This window comes from Pocillopora damicornis, chromosome 2, assembly GCF_964200805.1.
Source record: "Pocillopora damicornis chromosome 2, jaPocDami1.2, whole genome shotgun sequence".
Classification (NCBI taxonomy): Eukaryota; Metazoa; Cnidaria; class Anthozoa; order Scleractinia; family Pocilloporidae; genus Pocillopora; species Pocillopora damicornis.
Genome location: NC_142671.1, coordinates 10,608,682 through 10,628,265, shown reverse-complemented (window position 1 = coordinate 10,628,265; position 19,584 = coordinate 10,608,682). Strand labels below are relative to the sequence as shown.

General features: G+C 39.2%; 3 protein-coding genes across 3 annotated transcripts; all 3 read right to left on the bottom strand.

Annotated features, from left to right (window-relative positions):
- Nucleotides 1-836: 836 nt before the first annotated feature.
- On the bottom strand, nt 837-19,140 carry LOC113670780 (sushi domain-containing protein 2). The gene is made up of 15 exons (XM_089195453.1): nt 18,697-19,140; nt 15,016-15,306; nt 13,948-14,082; nt 13,684-13,846; nt 12,756-13,007; nt 12,114-12,363; nt 11,568-11,749; nt 11,166-11,322; nt 10,311-10,546; nt 9,493-9,704; nt 8,887-9,103; nt 8,388-8,513; nt 7,623-7,889; nt 3,458-3,634; nt 837-3,272 (listed from the first exon to the last, which is right to left on the bottom strand). The coding sequence occupies exons 7-15, from the start codon at nt 11,626-11,628 to the stop codon at nt 3,130-3,132; spliced, it is 1,596 nt and encodes a 531-aa protein (XP_089051579.1). The 5' UTR covers nt 11,629-11,749; nt 12,114-12,363; nt 12,756-13,007; nt 13,684-13,846; nt 13,948-14,082; nt 15,016-15,306; nt 18,697-19,140; the 3' UTR covers nt 837-3,129.
- Nucleotides 5,513-7,092, bottom strand: LOC149049862 (uncharacterized). The gene is made up of 3 exons (XM_089197411.1): nt 6,641-7,092; nt 5,898-6,155; nt 5,513-5,592 (listed from the first exon to the last, which is right to left on the bottom strand). Exons 1-3 carry the CDS (start codon nt 6,954-6,956, stop codon nt 5,513-5,515), a joined length of 654 nt encoding a protein of 217 aa, XP_089053537.1. The 5' UTR covers nt 6,957-7,092.
- On the bottom strand, nt 13,038-16,434 carry LOC149049861 (sushi, nidogen and EGF-like domain-containing protein 1). Its single transcript, XM_089191745.1, has 5 exons — nt 16,345-16,434; nt 15,016-15,306; nt 13,948-14,082; nt 13,684-13,846; nt 13,038-13,141 (listed from the first exon to the last, which is right to left on the bottom strand). The coding sequence occupies exons 1-5, from the start codon at nt 16,432-16,434 to the stop codon at nt 13,038-13,040; spliced, it is 783 nt and encodes a 260-aa protein (XP_089047871.1).
- Nucleotides 19,141-19,584: the final 444 nt, after the last annotated feature.

Below are 19,584 nucleotides of genomic sequence, written 5' to 3'. Positions count from 1 at the left end.
CCCAAAGAGATCGCTGACAGTTTCTGTAAATACTTTTCCAATCTTGGTCCCAACCTGGCAAAAGCTTTACCTGTGGTAAACTATTCTTTCCGTTTATTCCTTTCTGACTTCTATTATACACTTGTAACTCTAAGACCTACTGATGTTAACGAATTGGAAGATATTTTCAGTAAGTTCTCATCTGGAAAGGCCCCCATTCATGATAACATCCCGATGCATGTTATCAAAAATTCCTTTCACCTTATCGCTGCTCCTCTACTGAGTATTGTTAATCTTTCTTCGCAAAAAGTTATTTTTCCGGACAAAATGAAAATTGCTAATTAAAAGTGATCCCTGTGTACAAAGCAGAGGATCCCAGTCGGTTCGTTAATTATAGACCATTCTCTTTAGAACCCGCTTTTTCAAAATTTCTTGAATAAGTTATATTCAACTGACTTATTGAGTTTACTGAAACGTTAATATATTCTATGGCTGCCAGTTTGGATTTCGTAAAAGTCACACGACTTCACTAACTTGCGTTAAATTACCTTGTTAACAACATTTCTTCCGCTATCTACAGTTGTGAAATCACCGTAAGTGTTTTCTTAGACCTTTCTAAACCCTTTGATACTCTTGACCACCAAATTTTGTTTTTAAAATTGAAAAGTTATGGTATCCGTGGTATGGCTCCAAGTTATTTTTCTGTACATCTACAATTTGTTCAATTCAACTAAACTTGCTCATTCAAGTAAATTAGTAAGTGTGGTGTCCCCAAGGCTCAATTTTAGGTCCTTTGTTATTAAAATTACATATAAATGATCTTCCCAATGCATCTAAATTAACACAGCCTCTGCTTGTTAATGATGACACCAGTATCTTTTATTCTCACCAAGATCTCAAATATCTAGAGTCTGTTCTCAATGATGAACTGTACAATCTTGACATTTGGATGAAATGCAATAAGCTTTCGGTAAATATTAAGAAAATGAGTTACATTATTTTTAAATCGAGGTAGAAGAAACCTGGTAACTTTTCTCCCTATCCTTTGGAAATCAAACATTGAAACAAGTGAATGAATCAAAATTTTTAGGTGTTTATATTGATGAGCATTTAACATGAAAACCTCACATTAGCTTCTAGGCGAAACAAATCTCTAAGTTAGTCGATATAATATTTGGGGCTAAATACTATTTCTCATCTAAGACTAAGCTTACTCTGTATAAGTTAATTAACCCATATATGTGACCAACTTAAGTAGAATTTTTTACTTACAAAAATGTGCTGTGCGAGCTATCACCAACTCAGACTATCGAGAACACAATGCACCCATATTTGCAAAATTGGGCATCTTAGATATTTTCCAAGTCAAAGCATTGCCAATAGCTAAATTTATGTTTTATTATCATAATCAAGTATTGCCCCCGATGTTCCTCAGCTTGTTCACTGCGAATAAGCAAGTACACAGTTACAATAAAAGAATAGCCATTTGCTATCGACCACGTAACTGTCGTTAAAATCTTTAACAATCTACAATACTCTACCAAGGTCCAAAAATTTGGAATTATCTCCCAATATCCATCACTGGTTTGACTAGCTTTTTTACTTTTAAGAGAAAGATGATTGATTTTTTGATGAAATGAGTCCGAACTGGCCGAGCCGAAGGCCTAAATGTTATAACTTTCCTAAGTGTAATAAGGTCCTAGATGTAATAACATTTAGTCAGAAATGTAATAAAGTCCTAAATGTAATAACATTTGGTCCTAAATAAAAAAAAGCCTTCAATGCAATCGTTTAACTGTTCTAATGCAGTTATAGCGGACATTCACATTGAGATATTTAAGTGACAGCTGTTGCACCAAAGAATCCTCTAACCTATATTTATGGCATATTACGGGGTCGCCGATATTAACGAGCGTCTTCTTATATTGATTTGCTTTTGGCATCAAATTGACAGACGCCAAAACAATGAGAACTCTGACCAATACCTCTCTTTAAATCATTGGCTCAGACAATTTAGCGCAACAGATTTTGACGATATACTTGTGTGATCAGTGCTGAAGTTAACACTTTATGGACCAAATAACAAGGAAAAGGAAGTCCACTGACCTATACGATAGACAAATTCCGGCTCGGAAGTACAGTTTTTGTACTGTCTTCCCTTGCCAGGTTTGTATGGGTCTTCATGAAGTATATTCATGTGCGTTATTGACCAAGCGTGAGGTCAAGATGGCTGGATATTGACCGAAGTCTTTTGTTACGTTGTTATGGACCGCGACGAAGTAGAGGTTCATAAAAACGCTGAAAAAGAAAAAGGTTGACATCCAACCATCTTGATCGAATAAGATTGGTCAAGAGAGACATATATTCCCCAGCCGATTGGAGTGAAGCCATAGAGGACTAGAAATGCAATATCCCAGGTTCAAAAAGGTATATCCGAGCCTACAAATTGTCCGAATAACAAGACAGTGGTCTCGCTTGTCCAAGTTTGTTAACTTCATCACTGATCACACAAGTATTAGTACGTTATCACATTTTTCCAAAGTCTATAGTCCTTTAGAGTCTGAGCCAGTGATATATAGAGAGGTATTAGTCAGCGTAGTCATTGTTTTGTCAGCTGTCATTTGATGCCAATCGTTCATCAGTATAACGGTTTGCAGCCAATGCTTGTCGACTTAAGTCTAGCAAATGAGAAGACGCTGATTGATATCAGCGAGCCCGCCATATGACAAGGATACCGGTAAGAGGTACAACAGCTGTCACTTTAACATCTCAATGTGGATGTCCGCTATAACAACAATGCACTGACGAAGTTAAAAGATTGTATAGGAGGCTTATTTCATTTACGGCTAAATGTTATTACATTTAGGACTATTTCATTTAGGACAGTTATTACACTTAGGCCTTCCACGGCCACATCCACATCCACAACCTAATTACAAATATATTGAAAACCGAGGTGGCCTCCCATAGAAGCCTGGCGGTTTCTTGGAGGTTCTTCTCGCCCTACCATACTGTTAAACCTGTATAAATATTTTATCTTAAGTGGCTAATAAATAAAAATGATGATGATGATGATGATACATAAGCCGCGTTGTTGTAAATAAATCCTTCCTTCATCTTTTTTTTCCATTTTGTAAAGTCGCTCGTACTTCAAGGTCGTATATCTATACTCGTTACAGCATTGTTATTTCTACGTCTAATATAACGGTAGAGCACAATGAGCACCATAAGGAATACGGTCCCTGCTGCTGCAGAAGCGAGGATATGCCACAGTTTCCAGTTCCCCTTCATACCTGAAAAGCAGAAAAGCAGTCTAAATCTAACGTTTACAATGGGTAAAAAGTTTTTGATTGATCGTTTTTTTTTTTTAAGAAAATTCATGTTGATGATCATGCTTTCTTTCTGTGCAGTTAAGCACCTGTAGTATTCATGACGTATGCAGTGCTCCCGTCTTAGCGTGGTTTACGGCGGTGCTTACCTGAAGGTTCACAGCTTGGTTTAGAGCCATTCCACTGTCCTTGGTAACAACGAATAACTGAAGGGCCTGTGAGACTGAAACCTGTGTCACAGTGGAACTTGAATAACATGGCTCCATCTTTAGAATCCTTTCTTTGCATTAAACCATTGCTAAGCACGTTCTCAATTGGTATGCAGCCTGCAATAATTTAATCTCTGTTAGTTACTTATATAGTGTCAAGGTAAACTTTAGATAAAATCTGTAGCCATGCACAAACGTCTGACTGAACATATCTTTTGTGCACGACAAAGAGTCGGTTCACAACAAGTCCCTAACTGCAATATTACGAGGGTCTGAATGGGGGGGTCAAAATGTCGGTTGTCGGTTAAAATTTCATTACTTTGTCGGTTGTCGGTTAAGATTTTTGACCTTTGTCGGTTGTCGGTAAATCTCAGTTAATAATTAAAAATACACGTTAATTATTCACATTTATTATGCAATTTGCCCAGTTTTAAGACTTTAAACTCTAAACGAAGTGTAATACTTGTAATAATTCATTATTTGTTTTCACTTAAACCTCGTTAACGCTGTTTTTTAATTTAGCAACGTGCTCATCTACCCCACTTTTGTTTGCAAATCTAGTATACCGATAAAATTCACCAAAGCCTTTATTATAGATGTGAATTTGTTTCCTGTCGACTACGGGGCATCAAAGTAAATCAAGAGAGGTAAATTCTACAAAGTATGAAGCACCCACTCTTGCCCCTGGGATACCTAATTTTAATTTGTAAGCTACGGAAGTCTTTTTTCCGAGACGTCCACAAAAACTCACTACACTTATTATTCAACGGCTCTCGTGGCTTTTCTGCGAGGTTTCTTTTTTTTCTCTTTTTTTTTTGCCAAAAACTTGGTTGTCATACGTATCAATCTGCACCGTTAAATGGATTTTTTAACTGTTAGTACCTCTTACATGTCGAGACGCACAAATGCACGAACAGCCCTGCCGGATCGGGTAACACACGCTCTGTTGACAACCTCTGGATGTTCTTCAAAATCTGATTCCTCGTCATCCGAATCTGTCTCATACTCATCGATTTGTACTTCTCTGTGATCCTCAAACACCTCAGTAACATCCCCTTCGTCCACAAATTGTATGCTGACAACGCATTGTGCATTTGCTGACGATACAGTGTTTTCTTCAGGATATCGAAGCCTCTCTTCAGACTCGTCGGTGTGGTGAACGGCGTAGACAGCTGGCGGCAAGGCCCCAGCATTATCTTTTGTGGTCTCACTCCTATCCGTCCGTTGGCGTACTGGTCTGTAACTCTCTAGCCACTCCTTGATCTGTCCTTCCATCCCTGGTGTTATGTCCTCACTTGGCAAAGGAGTCATCGTAGCTATAGCAGAAAGGGGCATGGCGGATTGAGGTACCGGATAGTAGGATTTGTCATGCGTGTAGTACTTTGCTGCCCATCTAGATGTGCGCTTCAGAGATTCCTTGCAAATTGTTCCAAAATCCTGGGCATATGTGAGTACCGTAAATGTCTCGTGTTTAAGGTGCGAAACAGCGTGCAAATTTTCCACTTCTGTTGTGAGCAACTTTTCGAGCAGCAGATCATCTACAAATTGGGGGTTAATGTCCATCACGCTCTTGTATAGCCTTTCTATGCCCTTTTTAAGCAGACAGATACTTGCGTCTTCTGTGATACAGTTTCCTGTGGACCATTGGTTGCAGACGTCTCGCTCAACTGGTAGCGTTCTTTCACCTTACTCACAGTGTCTTTTACATAGCTGTCAATCTTTGTCACGTTCTCTTTTGCTTGTTTCAAGGACACTCCGTCTAGTTTCATACCCTTAGAATGAATTCCAAAGGTATCGTAAAGGGAGCCAAGAATCCCCAGAAAAGATACCGTTTCTGAGAGGCTCGTCACTATCTTCAGTTTTCCAGCGGAAACATCTGTAACAAACAAGTTCTTGTCTACAGAGCATATCCCTTCGATTTGTTTGAATGAGCATGAGTCTTGTGTCCCATCTAACTTTTTAAGATCTTCTTCCCTACCTGAGAAGATTGAGAATTTACAAATTTTTTGTTGTTTTCTGTGTTTTCAGCCATGATTTGGGCTTTAAAAATAGCTCCACGGTTTCTTTTACCAACGCTACAAGAAGACGGCGCGAACATTGGTTGTCTTGGTTTATTTTTAAAAATACATTTTAGCCCGGCAAATTCTTTATTTTAGCACGCAAAATGCGCCACAATGCCCAGCAAAGTGATAATAATACAGTTTTTAGCGGGAATTTAAAAGAAACTATCTTTACATAGCGAACGCACCAAGTGAGCGTTTTTCGTTGTATAAACAAGGCAGTGTTTATAAACAAGGAATACCGCAGAATTTCCAAAGTAGCGAAATTTACGACTTTTGAAAATCAGGTAAACGAACTACAAGTGCTAATTCAGCCCTACCATCCTGAAACTTTTGAAGGTCTCCTTGTTGCCTTTCGTTTCTCTCGATGTCACCTCCTTCAGTCATGATCCTCTTTGCCAGATTTTCATCTTCTTTTGCTTCTTCTCGTGATTTCCGTTTCCTTCTCACTTTTGACTCGTCACCTTTCTTCTCAGTGTCGTTCATTGACTTCTGCTTGCTTTTATCAGATGTAGCCGGCGCCTTCAGCAACACTACTGGCTTTCCGGTCCAGTTTGTGACCTCTTGGATAATGTGTACTAAAATATTAAATACCGTGTGTTTTAAGTTTTCTCTTTAGTAGGCTTTTGAGAAACTTACACAGTTCTTATCAGCAAATGCTCGTCAAGATGTATAAAACGTGCACGTCGAGCGAAATCTCTCGTGCGTAGCTTCCCTCGAGGAGAGAATTGAATATTATTTGAACGTCTGGTTTTCAGAAACGAATAAATTTAAGGGCGTGTATAAATAAACGGGGTCTTTAATATGCTAAGCTACACTGTTGTTCATTCACCAATTAATCAGAAAGAGCTTATAAACTGATTTACTCGCTACTTTGTAGAGATTTTTCTTCTCAATTTTCGCATTCAAATGGACGGTGAAAAAGAAAAAAAAAATCCGCTCTACAAAACAACAAACAAAAAACGGTGGAACCAGAGTTTAACCACGTTAATATTTGAGCTTAATATTTAACTACAGAACTAAAGTGATTCATCAAACTCCGCTGCACGCGTTCCACACTTACCGTTGAGCTCACTGCTACTTTCATCCGATATTAAATTTGGAAGTTCAAGCTGCCATTGCCCATCCGTCACAATTGCAAAATTTTCGCATTTGCCCGCAGGCGATTTCGCCAGGCGAAATAACTTTAACGAAAATCCGCCAATTCCATATTGATGTGCCTGCTCCTTTAGTCCTAAAAACTCCGTAAGATGTTTTTTTAGTTCAGATACTCCTCTATGAGCTTCTTTGTCTACTGGGACCCTGCTTCGATGACGTTCGATGGCGACTTCTTCACCTTTTCGAAAAAAACTCACGATGACTTTAGCAATCCCAGTCATGACCCGACCGCATGAACAAACAACGAGCAATAAAAAGACAACAGCAGGGTGTCTCGTCGGCTCGACTGTGATCCGCTGTTCTTGAAATGAGACAGCAGGGCGTCTTGTCAGCCCGATTACGAGCCGCTGTTCTAGAAATGAGCCCACGCTGCTCACCGAAAAGAAGGATCCCGTGGATTTAAAGTAATTTGAAGACAAGAAATTCTATAATTCGGCTAAATTTGGAATTAATGTGGTTACGTCGGGTGAAGAAGGATTTTCTGAGCTAGAAATCATCAAAATGCTGTTCTTTCTGAATACAAACATCCCTATCACGTCTGACCATGTCGGTTGTCGGTTAGAATTTATTTGTCGCTAGGCGGTAATTTTTTCCCCGTTTCGTCGGTAGTCGATAATTTTTTACGCCCTTTGTCGCTAGTCGGTTAACCCCATTCACACCCTCATATACTGGTTTGAAAATTGAATGTAAAGGTCAACAAAGTTACCAATTCTGAAGTTGATATTTTAAAACATGTAACAGCATAATAAGGGATTTGGCAATACTATGTTGCAAAAAGCAGCGTTATAAAACTTTTAAGCAGGGGATTACGCATCTCTTCTCTTTTCAGCATTGCTTTTCATCAATCATTTCTCATAATATCCACACTGGACAAAAGAGCCACTAACCTGGGGTCTCTATTTCATTTACGACCACAGCAAACGACTCCAAGGCCTTCTTAGAATTCATCCCAATGCTGATCTTTCCAGTAGTGTAAATATCAAACAGGCATTGCTTGTTATTACCGCACACATTTCGAGCCTGCTGACCGAAGATTACGTCATCAAACACCAATTCCTGATCGAAAAATACCGGTATGTATCCTACATCGACATAAGTGTTATGATTCTCGCCATAATCGTATGTGAATAATGAGTCCTCTTCAGTCGCAGCCCCTGTGAGGATGATATTACGGTTAGGATGACCAACAGTTTTCCACGAATTTTTAACAATTTTCATGGGTCAGGCCTTAACTGAAGGCTAAGCTGAGCACATTTTCACTACATTTATGTAACTTGGTCACGTTTTAAGAAGTATATTTTAAACAGCAAAGGTTTGAAAAAGTTCACAAATATCTCAAGAGTAGCTTAAAGTGTTTTAACCTAAGTCCTGTGCTTAAAAACCATTTTAGGCCAGGGAAATGCAACTTATCATCAAACTGAAGGCATGACTTTTCCTTCAAGAAATCTTGGATTTTTACAGGTTAGAAAGTAACCATCAGGGCTGCCAAAAGCATGTCAAACAGTGTTAGATGAATACCTCCTCCTAACGAGTAACGTCATGTCACCCTCTGAGTTCTACAGGAGGTACCTAATTAGCGTTCTGGTTGTAGGTCTAAGTGAACAAGGATTACTGTAAATATTCAGCGCACGGTCTCAAGTGCATCAGCTTACATTTTTGTCCAAATTCGTAATGAATTCGTGATTGGTTTGAATTAGTGTCAAGGAAGGTTCCGTCAGGAAGAAGATATTCTTTTACTTGGTCCCCGTCCCAGAATCCCAAAAGGCCACTTGTGTTTCCTTAAAAAACATAATAAAGAGAGAAAAACGTAATAAATAGACGTACTAACACTTGAATTAATTTCAAAGAATTCAAATCTGTCGCATCATACTTCAAATTTAAAGCAGAGGATTGCCTTTTACTTGGCGTTGAGTAATCAACAGTAATTGTCAGCAATCTTCCCCCAATTTGCTGCAGTATGCCGGCGTTACCCGTAAGTAGCTGCTTGACTGTTTTACTAAATAATTTCTTATCAAGAAAATCCAGCATCTTTCAGAAAGCGCTGAATTTAATTTCATCATTATTTGTTATAACAAAGAAAAACAGCTTCCACCTGTTGTGATCATAAATTCCAGGGTGTCACTTTCGACGGATTTTTAAGATAGGGCATACCTTTATACATCTGTGGCACCAACAGCATCATTTGTAAAAGTTCATCGAACTTCTCGATTGTAATTGATATCCCAGAGTTAAATATGGTGGAATATTTATAGGAGTTGTTGTATTTTAAAACTGAGACGCCATTAAATTCCACTAGCAGTCGCTCATCAAATTCCATCAAAGCTCCATTCACCAGAACGTCAACTTCACTGCGGCCGTTGATGTGAACCTGATCAGAGGGAATTCAGTTCAAGTTGCCAATAGATATTTCTATTTAGAGTCTGTTTAGTTAAAGTGCAGACAATGAAGTCTTTAGGACAAACACAGCACTAGCCTTTCCACTACTCTTTTTCCCCTGAGGGCAAAACATTTTCTTCAGAAAGTAACGGCCATGCGTTTCCCTCTGTTATAAAACAACTGAGAAAAAAAATGTTAGGGGAAAAAACCAGCTGTGTTTCATAATCATTAGTTAGTGAACATTCGTCCCTCTCTTTCATTCTTTTCAAACTGCACCCGGCGAAAGGTTAACCTCGCTCATAAGTGTTTTCTGAATAAGGAACAGCCCCCTTTTTTTCTTAAGAAAAAGCGAAGGTTAGTCTCTGTTTGGCCAGTGTTTACCTGTACAATATCCGAGCCATTTTCCTTCATCGCAAACGCCTTATAAACTGTACCAGGAGTCTTCCTGCCGTAACTATTGATCAAAGGCTGCATTCTTCCCTGTAGCTTGAACCCAGAAGGTGGTACCTGGAGAATGTGATACTCACCATAACCATTAAAGGTGTACTCAACTCCATCCAAAGTAATCATGTGAGGATCGCCGATTCCAGTGGCTACAGAAAAAAGCAGTTAAATATTAAAGTGAGTACAATCATTGAATTTTAATCTAATACTTAACCACAACTAGATAAAATTTGCGCCGAAATTTTTGGCAACATTATCATCATAACATTATACAAAACATTAAAAACAGAAATGTACAAAAAAAGACTTGAAAACTGCATGTAAGTAAAAGGAAAAATGGCGGGAGGATCGAATGTGATGGAAATAGTTTAAATTCGCTTATCAATTCTATATTCCTTGACCTCTTAACAAGTAGCCAAGACGAAACTTGTCAAGAATCCTAACAATCAGGCCATTTCAATGGACAGTTAGCCACAATAAAGCACTTCACAGAGGTTTGCAGTTTTCAGTACAGCTCCTTTGGTTGAGGAATTACAAACATTAGTAATTTTCCAGCTAAATTTATCCTAATAGTTTTCGTAGCACTACATCTCGAAGTATAATTGATTAGCGGACTTAGTATTTATCCTAGTTTTCGAAGTCTCTTTTCAGAATATCTGTCAAGAATACGTGCCATTAACTCACTTCGCATGGATAAAATGAAACAGGAAACCCATTTGAAACAAAGGATAGTCATAAAGTTACTGATATCCAACCTGGCCGTGGGGGCTCGTAGTTCATGCCGTTATCTGATGGTCTCTTCTCAAAGTACTTTCCACAGTTTTCAGACAATACACAACAGTCTGAATAAGGCATTAGGTCGTGGAAGAAATGAGAGAGAAACGCCACTCCAGCACTAATATGAACCCGACTCAGGGATCCCCCATTTTTTGGACCAATCATCAAGTTTCCTTGTTCATTATAGCAACACTGCTGTCCAGCACCTTCTTCACTGCAAATTGAATGAAGTTGGATGTTCAGTCTCAATCAATGGCATTTGCATACCCAAAGAGAAAAATGTAAGTTCTTCCAACAGGAGATGGAAACCGTATTTCTCCCTGGTACTTAACTAATTATAGGAGACGCTTAGCCAGTTCGCTAAGCTAGGTTAGTGTACAACCTCTGAACATACATCTAGGGAACTATTTTAAGAACGCCGTTCCGATCATATGAACTAGCGCGAGCTTTTATTGAAAAACATTATAAGAGATATCTGCGAGAAAGAGCCGAACGCGACGACGAGAAAAAGGCGCAAAAAAGCTTTACGGCCTCGTGAGATGCAAAATGCAACAATTAAGAAAGGGAAATGGAGAAGGAACGGCGATCATATGAAAACATACTTGTTGACTGAAGTGGGTTGGGAAAGACGAGAATATCTTTGTCTCTTTATCATATATTCCTTCCGACCCTTCCACCCGGGCAATAAGTAAGCAATAAGCATATGGGCTTGATGATGATAGACTAAACTTAATTATTATTTTTTTTTTACTGCAGAGTAAGCGACTCTGTAGACGTACACTCATTTCTGTACGTTGAGCATGTTTTCTTGTGAATCATATATGCATATTCACCTTGGATTGTTAGTGCTAAAGCAATGCGTTGCCTCCTTGCGGTATACAGCACAGTGTTGCTCAACATCTGGATTACAGTATTCGTCTAACATAAATCTACCGCGGTCCGCCATCGCTTGAAGAAACGTTTGCGGGCAGGATAGGAGGGAGGTGTCATCTGTGAATATGCAAAGAAGTGGCCGCAATTAGGTCTGTCGAAAAACATTGTTATGTAAGACCTCTCCTCTAAGATGTGTACTGTTTTTTCATTAATTTTAAAGTTTTTGTTGATATCTTCGTAGTGTTGTAATCTCGGCTACTTGAGATTTGTGTTTGTAGTTACTGGTAGCCCTCAACTAAATGTTTCCTGCCTAGCTTCTTGGGATCCCGTTGAAATTAAAAATGGGCTATTTTGTGATTCACCTGTGTATATCTCAGGATCAGGCTGCTTGTCATACCAGTGCACACATCTCTGTTCAGCCATCTCATAGCTCAACCAGTGGAATGGATCGCTCCAGATCCACTCGGCCGGGGAATTGCTGAAATTGCCAGAAATCCTTTTTACCAGAACCAGTGTGACAAAGCGGTCACCCCCAGCTATTGTTCTAAAAGTTTGTAGGAAAAAGAGTTTTAAAAATGTTCTCATTGAGAAGGTTCGTGTACTTTCGACTTAACAGTGTACTTTTCTGCCGTTGTGATTTGAAGAGAAAAGTTTCTTTAGCTTCGATAACAAAGTATCTGATAACGCAACAAACAATTTATTATACGTAATCCTTTCTCGATCAATTGGATACATCCCGAAATGCATTAAAGAAAAAGTGCTAGCTTTTTCATCGTTGGCGATCTACTATAAGCTTCTAATTTAAGGAAGAGGTCCTCTATGATTCATCGTCATTTCGATGATTTTGAAGTTTCTGCAGACTGTTAGTTTCAGTTTATTGAGAATGAAAAGCAATGATAACTTCTCACCCTTGACCTGCCCCTTTTGGTACAAGGAACAGACTGGTTCCGTCATTTTCCTAACCTGCCACTAGATTGAATGTGCTATGAAAAACCACCTGTCCGTCGTCTTTCATAGAAAAACGAGCCAACTGAACAGTTACTCTCTGATTCTCGCCCCCGAGGTAAGCTGGATCCCATGAAATCTGAGCTTCAGCTTGATCAGACCACGTCTTCGCCATATGCCGTACGACAGCCGGCTTGAATTTGACAATGTTAACTGGCAAGGCAAGAATCAATAAAAACCGATATATACACGCTACTCAAAATTCTGAATCACCTGAAATCCTAACCAATGGAGGTGGGATTGTCATGCTCCGAGACTGACACGCCCTTAAGGTTTTATAGATCCTCTAAGGGATAAAATTGGCGATATGGTACTTCTAAAGTTTATCAAATGTATTCATCGTCAGATATACTAAAGAAACAGTTTGAGGCATAAACTCTCCCAAAACTTGCTTTTTTTCCAAAAAAGAGATAGTTTTATACGGCATACTCCACTTAAAACCTAACCTGTCGATTCGAGTTTTTCGAAAAAAAATACACTGAGAGCCTTAGCAAAGTAGTCTTTTATGCTGTGTGAAAGGCTAGGCTTCCAAAGTCTAATCTTACCAATGGTGATGATGCCTTGATAATCGAAACTCCTTCCTCCATTTACTGACATTTTCATTGCTAACCTGCCAGTCAAATAAAGCATTGGCACAGTGCAAGATGCCTGAATGGGACTAATGTAACTTCCATTGGTTGCTTTGCCTCCAGAAAATTCACATATGATGTCATCTGATGGTTTGAAGCAGGGTCCAGACACGAAAATGTTGTCACCTCCAAGCATGATTGCGTAGCCCGGTGAAATGACAATTGATCCTTTCAAAAGATTGAAATAAAAGAAAAACCTTAGTACGCATCCTTCTCATTACAGTTATTGTCATCGTCTTTGTCACCGTTTTCGTCGTCTTCACCATCACCATGATCTTCGTCGTCAATGTCATCTCTGATGCCTTAAAAAGCAATCAGTAAAAGAATACAGCTACTCGTGACTCAAAATCGAGGAAAAACAACCCTTAAGTGCGTTTCACTCGAGAACATGCTGTAGCGCTAAAAATACAATCGTTTGGTTCACTTGTACGCTAGCACCAGCAAAAATTTGACCTAAAACGCCTTCGTTTGTGTAAATCAGGTGTGCAGCATAAACAAATACCAAACTCATTTTTAAATAAGTAAAGGTGGTAAGTTTCTAAAGAAACTGTGTGCTGCGTCGGTGGGGAAGTATAAAAAGATAATTTGGTTCTGTCAACTGAGGTAATGATGTAAATTGGCCACCGTAAAGGGTTTTAAAGCTGACGTTGTGAGCGTTGGCCCTTCGTCATTCGCTCTGACGAAGGGCTAACGCTCGAAACATCAGCTTTGAAACCCTTAGAAGGTGGCCAATTTACACAAACAACTCAGTTGATAAAACCAAATTGTCTAATTTTTAAAATTATTACCCTTCACTTGGTGAATATTATGTCACTTGCAGGAATAAAAGGCCTACACCTCTAACCTTTCGTATTGCAACCACCTTCCTCGATCTCCGCACTATCAATACGGAATATCCATCGACCGGGGTTCGCCACATTGGTTTTGTTAGGAAGATTGATAACGTCATGAGTGCGAGACCCTGCGATAGTGTAAAAGCGTTTGCCATCACCAGCATTAAAGCCTGCCTGTCAATAAAAAATGAAGCGACTGTTAAAAAGTTATTTAGAAAAAGATGCCTTTTAGAAATAATCATTCAAACAATGTATTATGAGAGGCTACTTCGTACTTGTGCCTGGGTACCTCCAAGCCCGGTCTGGTCTCCTGAGCTTGCTGTGCCAGTAGTCCAAGTGATGTTGTTATAATTGTAAATTACAAAAGAGTGCCGTCCATTTGTTATCATAACCGCCTGGAAAGTGTTTCTCTGGAGGAAAATTGAAAATAGTAGGCTAATTGGCACATTAAAGAATAATCCTCCCACCTTAAATGCGTTTTCCGATTGTAGGAGAACGTATCACGTGTGAAAACTCACCTATTCCATGTGGTAACGTCAAGTTGAACTTTCGTTTCGCTCTTAAAAAGGTCGCACACCTCGAAACCCCAGTCATTGTTCTATTCGATTTGGGAAGGATAACTTAAACTGAATCATTGGGCCCGTAGGGGGACGGCATTTTTGTTTTGGGATCTCGGCCAAACTATCATGATCACAATTTAACTTTCAATTTCTCGATTTTATTTACTTTTATTAACCAAAGTCTCTCGGCCTCTGTTGTATGAGACGCAGTATCCTAACAATTGGCGCGCACGTATAGCACTAGAGATCGAGATAGACCTTCGAGTCGGGCGCTAGCTAGGTCATTGTTGTGGTTTATAAGAGACAATTTGCTCTTACCAAAATTACTAACAAACTGTACTGGCGAACATTTGGAGTAATTGACTGCGATGGATCAGCATTCCATCTAAGACAAGTTGCAATACTGCCCCCTGGATCGAATCTCCTCCTGTAGACATCTTTAGCATTGCTGAAAATATCATGGGTTGTCTCAATTGATACTAATATTATTTTCCTTAGAGTTTGGGCCAAATAAGACCATGCCTTATTTGTGTAATTCCCAGCACCATAGAACAAGACAATACAATCATACTGGCAGTGCTAACAAACTTTAGAAGAAAGCTAACAAGTTTGTTTAGTAGATACCTAACATGGATCAGCATTCCATCGATAGAGGAAGTTGTAATGCTCCTTCTGGATATCCACTATCCATTCTAAGGATATCCAGGACACACGTGAGGGCATACATTAGCATTGCTATAGATATTACAGTTTGTCTCTCTTGATCCTAGTAGTAGGCTTTACCTTGTGTGTGAAATTCCTAGCACCATAGAAGGCGACTTCATACCACGTCGCCACGAATAGCCATGTGGCTTTGAATTTTCTGTGATCTACAAAAGTGGCTGTAACATCATTAGTAGCTCGTTTAAGCAGTTGCGAATCTGTGGTCTCTCGGTAGAACACTTGTCCGCCATTAGTTGTATCAACGTCAGCCCAAAATGGCGCCACGAGTCGACGATCATCCCCCAGAGGAAATGGATCCGGGGTATACTGTGAAACTTGGACCAGGAAAGAAATCACCCCGTTGGTGTTGACCTGAAATAATCAATTAAACCCGTAATCTACGGCTAAACTAGTGGAATCTTCAACTTTTCTGTGATACCGCTTTGGTGGCCTAGAGATAAAGGATAACAGCGAGTCCAACTGCGGTTCGTCTGGTGATGGATAACACCCGTTTACAAAAGTAAGAAACTCGGGATGTTAAGAAACTGCTTTAGAGATTTGTATAATTCTGAAACCTGTAATAATAATTATAATTGTAATAATAATAATAATAATAACGATTTATCGACAGTATTTCTACATGGTAGCTCTACATCCGTCATACTAAAAACTAACGACTTACATAATGCATAATGAACACAGTGTTATTCAAGAAACATTCACCATTTACATAAAGCACTTAAAAACTGCTAAAAACTACATAATCTAAAATATTATAGATACCATAAGAAACCTGATCGAGACAACTTATAAGGTTAAACGCATGTTTGCTCTTGCAAGAATTGTACAAGAATTATTTTTGAAAGTATTGAAGTCTGGACACCGCCTCACACTTAGGGGTGGCGCATTGAGCAAAGTCGCTAGTGAGTTCCGAAAAGTACTCTTAACTAGAGAATTTTCCTTTAAAGGCGCATTATTAGAGCGTAGTGTACGTTGGGGATTGTGCTTAGGCGGTTGAAGGCATTTGGGCTAAGCTGCACTAAAAAGAGCTCGATGTCCAAGTTTAAAAATGTTTAATTGTGTATTTTCTAGTGTAGGTAGCCAGCCAAGCTCTAGAGCGTCCTTTTCTGAGCAGAAACGATTCAAGACAAAGCCAGCGGCAGCATTCTGAACGCGTTGTACTCTTTTCTGCAGAAATGCGGGAAGGGGATAAGTGACAGAGTCATTAAAGTAGAGTTTGGATAGCACGAGGCTTTGAACAAGAGACTTCTTAGTCTCTTGTGATGTCATATTCTTAATCTTCCTGAGACTGGCTTGCACTCTACACCATGATAATGTGACCTCGTTTACATGTTCTGTCCATTTAAGATTCTCACTGAGCCAAGTTCCTCACAACTTTAATTTCTTTACTCTATCAACTGTTTTATCTTTCAAGGTGAGAGGTGGAGTGTATTCGTCAAGATTACGCACTTTAGACATCTGCTTGGTGGAAATAACCATGTGTTTGGTCTTGGTCTCATTCAAAAGCAGATTACTATCAGCTGCCTTGATGCTGCTGAGGGTCTATTTCATATTGTCTACACAGACATCAAGCTAGCACCGTTGTGTCGTAAGCGTATTTAAAGCAAGAGGAGCCATCTTGTTGCCAATGTTGCATGTTATTTGCATAAAGATCATAGGGAACGGGCCCAATAATTGAGCCCTATAGAACTCCAAATAGGACATTTGCAAGACTAGATCGTTTTTCATTGACTTGTACAAACTGTCGACGGTTAGTTAAGTAGCTCAGAAACCACAGAAACCACTTGGCGTGCCGCACAGGAGTTCGAGTAGTACAGACACCTTCATGTGGTGGAAACACGACCTACTGAAAAACAGCGTAAAAACTAAAAATTTCCGCTCCCATGTAGTTGCTAACGAGATCTCTCTTATTTAATGCTAAATAACAAGAGGACCATTGTCCTGTGCTTATGTAATTAATGCAAATCCAGCTCGAAGTTAAAATTACAGAATGAGTGCCGAGAGTGAAGTTTTCTTCTGGCAAAGGCTTACTAGGGAAGGAAAGCTAGTAAGTGCTTTCCCAGTGCGAACCCTATTGATTAGCCTTTCTCGTGTTCTTCTACTCTTTGTTCCTCTTTTCTCACTCCGGCAATCCAGGAGTCTTCTTTTTGCTCGTCCTGATATCTGTGAAGTTGAATAACTCGCTTCTTTGACTCCAATAGCCTGTCTTTTGTTATATGTTGTCAAATGACAAAAGGACCATTGTCTTGTGCTTAAAATTTAAATTTAAGTTAAAATTACGGTATGAGTACCGAGGGTGAAATTTTCTTCCTGTCAAAGGCTTACTAGGGAAGGAAAGCTAGCAACTGCCTTCCCGGTGCGATTCCCTGCGATTAGCCTTTCTCGTATTCCAACAAATCCGATATTCAAGCCTTGTAATAGGAGAGAAAAAGCCAAAAGGGCGCGGAGCTCCATGATGCGTGTCAATCTCTAACTCATTCACCTCTCTGTCCTTCAATAGTATCAATTTTGGATAATTATTTATTTAACTTATCAAGTGAAGTCTTAAACTTAGGGTTCCCTGATGATGCCTTGGACAGGAGGAAGCTTGAAAGATCAATTGATTAAATGAAATAAACGAAAAAATTAGACGCTATTGTTGCTTTTGACGTCCTCGGTAAAAGGTTTATAAAAGGTTAATGAAAAGCGGGACAAGAATTAATTAGACAATCTTAGAAGGGTTGAATTACTCTTTGAAATGTCAAGACGCTGTCAGTTATATGTCTTAATTGATACTCCTTGCAGTGGGTCACGGAACAAACACAAGTCATTTGGTTTCTGGAGCATATATATGTCTCTTGAAGTTTACATGAACATGTCAAATAAAAACTTCTTTTTTTCGCACATATCATCGCTTTGAAGGTTCATGCCTTAAAAATAAAGGTAACGGTTGATTTGGAAAAGAGGCTATGCAGCGTAATTGTGTTATTTCTGTTTCATAAGTTATTCATAGAATTTCCGGTCTGCTGATTTCTGTTTAATCATTTTTCTATTCTCAGTATTTCCGCACTTGAATTTTTTACGAACTAGACCAACGTTGTTAATATATTCCCACCAATAACGTAGCTCTGTTTTCTTCCTATTAACACACGCACAACCCACAATTCCTCCAATCGCCCTGACAAAGGGCTAACGCTCGAAACGTCAGCTTTTAAACTCTTTACGGTGGCCAATTTACGTTATAAACTCCGTTGACAGTGCTGATTTATCCTGTTATACTCTCCCATCGACGCAGCATCACAGTTTCTTTCGAAACTTACCCCTTTATTCAACGTTGTTATGGTTTTATTGTTGTTAACAATGTTAAATTGTGAATTACGATTCTTTGAACACAGGATGGATTAAACGTCACCACTTAACAACGCGGCAGAAACAAAACACGCCATTGTGAATGAAGTCTACCTCCTTTTTTAATGAACTAACCGCAAAGACCGTTCAAGCTGAAAAACCCTGTTCAGAAATACAGCGTCCTACCGAGTTGGTTAACTGAACCTACTTCGACATTTCTGCGACTACTTACATCAAGCATTTCATCACATACCTGAACCATTTCATAGTAAGACTAACTGTAAGGCTTCAAGACAATTAGTCTGGACGCCACTTATAGTAATGTTTGCATTGAGAGATGCCCCGTTTTCAATGTGCCTGTATGTGCAGGAACATATTCAGATTTTTGCGATAAAAAACAATGAGCATACTTACAAACAGCGAATTGTGATTCCTATCGTAGAAAGGAAACTGAATTGATATCGGTATCGTCCCAGAGCTCCCGTCGTCATTTGTCGGAACAAGCTGGTCTCCCTCGCTCACTCCAAAAGGATAGAAATTGGGAAGCACAATAGCATTCGATAAAAAAATGAAATGGTTACATAAGAGCACGATAATTTTCTCAACTTCCATAGTCTTCATTCTCTGTGCTAATGAAGGAATGTGTCATCTGAATTGCTCGCGATTAGGCCCGTCACATGCTTAATACACTCAAGTCAAAGGTTATCTTAAACTTCCGATAATGGAAATGCATATGCTGCACTCAATAAGTATTCTCTCAAGTTAAAGATCACCCATAAGGTAACTCCTGAGTACCGCCGTGCCTTTGTCAACTCTTTTTTCCTTGTAAGCTGTGATTAGAACATACTCATGAAAAGCGGAAATTGTCACGGTCACATATTCTCTACCTGATCATTGTGCAACTGATTTCCGGGTGAATGTCAAACCGTTTCCTGAGATAATTAATTCGTTTTCTTTTTTTCTGGAGAGTTGACGCTTGTCTCGGGAGCGATCTGTATATTTTATTTTAAGATATGAAAAGATAGAAAAACAATTTTTTTAGCCACGGTCAATTAATGAAAATGAAGCTATCATGGGATTAAAAATTTCTTGTTTTGAGGTAGGGTGGGGTTCCTTTCTCATGTCAATAATAGATGTCAACAGGAGCTTAATGGCTTCTGGTGTTAAGTATATTTTCCTGATATGCTAAATCTGATGACACAAACAAGCGGAAAACAGTTGAACGAAACATTTCATGCAGTTGTGATTGTGAGGAATGAAATCTAACTTGCGATTGAGTTAAAATCAAAGTTCTGAAGTGCA

What these genes read in the sequence shown, in the direction of transcription:
- LOC149049862 (XM_089197411.1), bottom strand. Translation starts at nt 6,956, where the DNA reads ATGACTGGGATTGCTAAAGTCATCGTGAGTTTTTTTCGAAAAGGTGAA. An exon ending in AAGTAGCAGTGAGCTCAACG is followed by an intron (nt 6,156 to 6,640) that starts GTAAGTGTGGAA and finishes TTAATATTTTAG; the next exon opens with TACACATTATCCAAGAGGTC. An exon ending in CCTTCAAAAGTTTCAGGATG is followed by an intron (nt 5,593 to 5,897) that starts GTAGGGCTGAAT and finishes GTCTTCTTGTAG; the next exon opens with CGTTGGTAAAAGAAACCGTG.
- LOC113670780 (XM_089195453.1), bottom strand. Translation starts at nt 11,628, where the DNA reads ATGGCTGAACAGAGATGTGTGCACTGGTATGACAAGCAGCCTGATCCT. An exon ending in ATGGCTCGGATATTGTACAG is followed by an intron (nt 9,104 to 9,492) that starts GTAAACACTGGC and finishes CCCTCTGATCAG; the next exon opens with GTTCACATCAACGGCCGCAG. An exon ending in AAATGAAATAGAGACCCCAG is followed by an intron (nt 3,635 to 7,622) that starts GTTAGTGGCTCT and finishes AAATTATTGCAG; the next exon opens with GCTGCATACCAATTGAGAAC.
- LOC149049861 (XM_089191745.1), bottom strand. Translation starts at nt 16,434, where the DNA reads ATGGTTATTTCCACCAAGCAGATGTCTAAAGTGCGTAATCTTGACGAA. An exon ending in CTAGGAATTTCACACACAAG is followed by an intron (nt 14,083 to 15,015) that starts GTAAAGCCTACT and finishes ATTTTCCTCCAG; the next exon opens with AGAAACACTTTCCAGGCGGT. An exon ending in TTGGAGGTACCCAGGCACAA is followed by an intron (nt 13,847 to 13,947) that starts GTACGAAGTAGC and finishes TTTTATTGACAG; the next exon opens with GCAGGCTTTAATGCTGGTGA.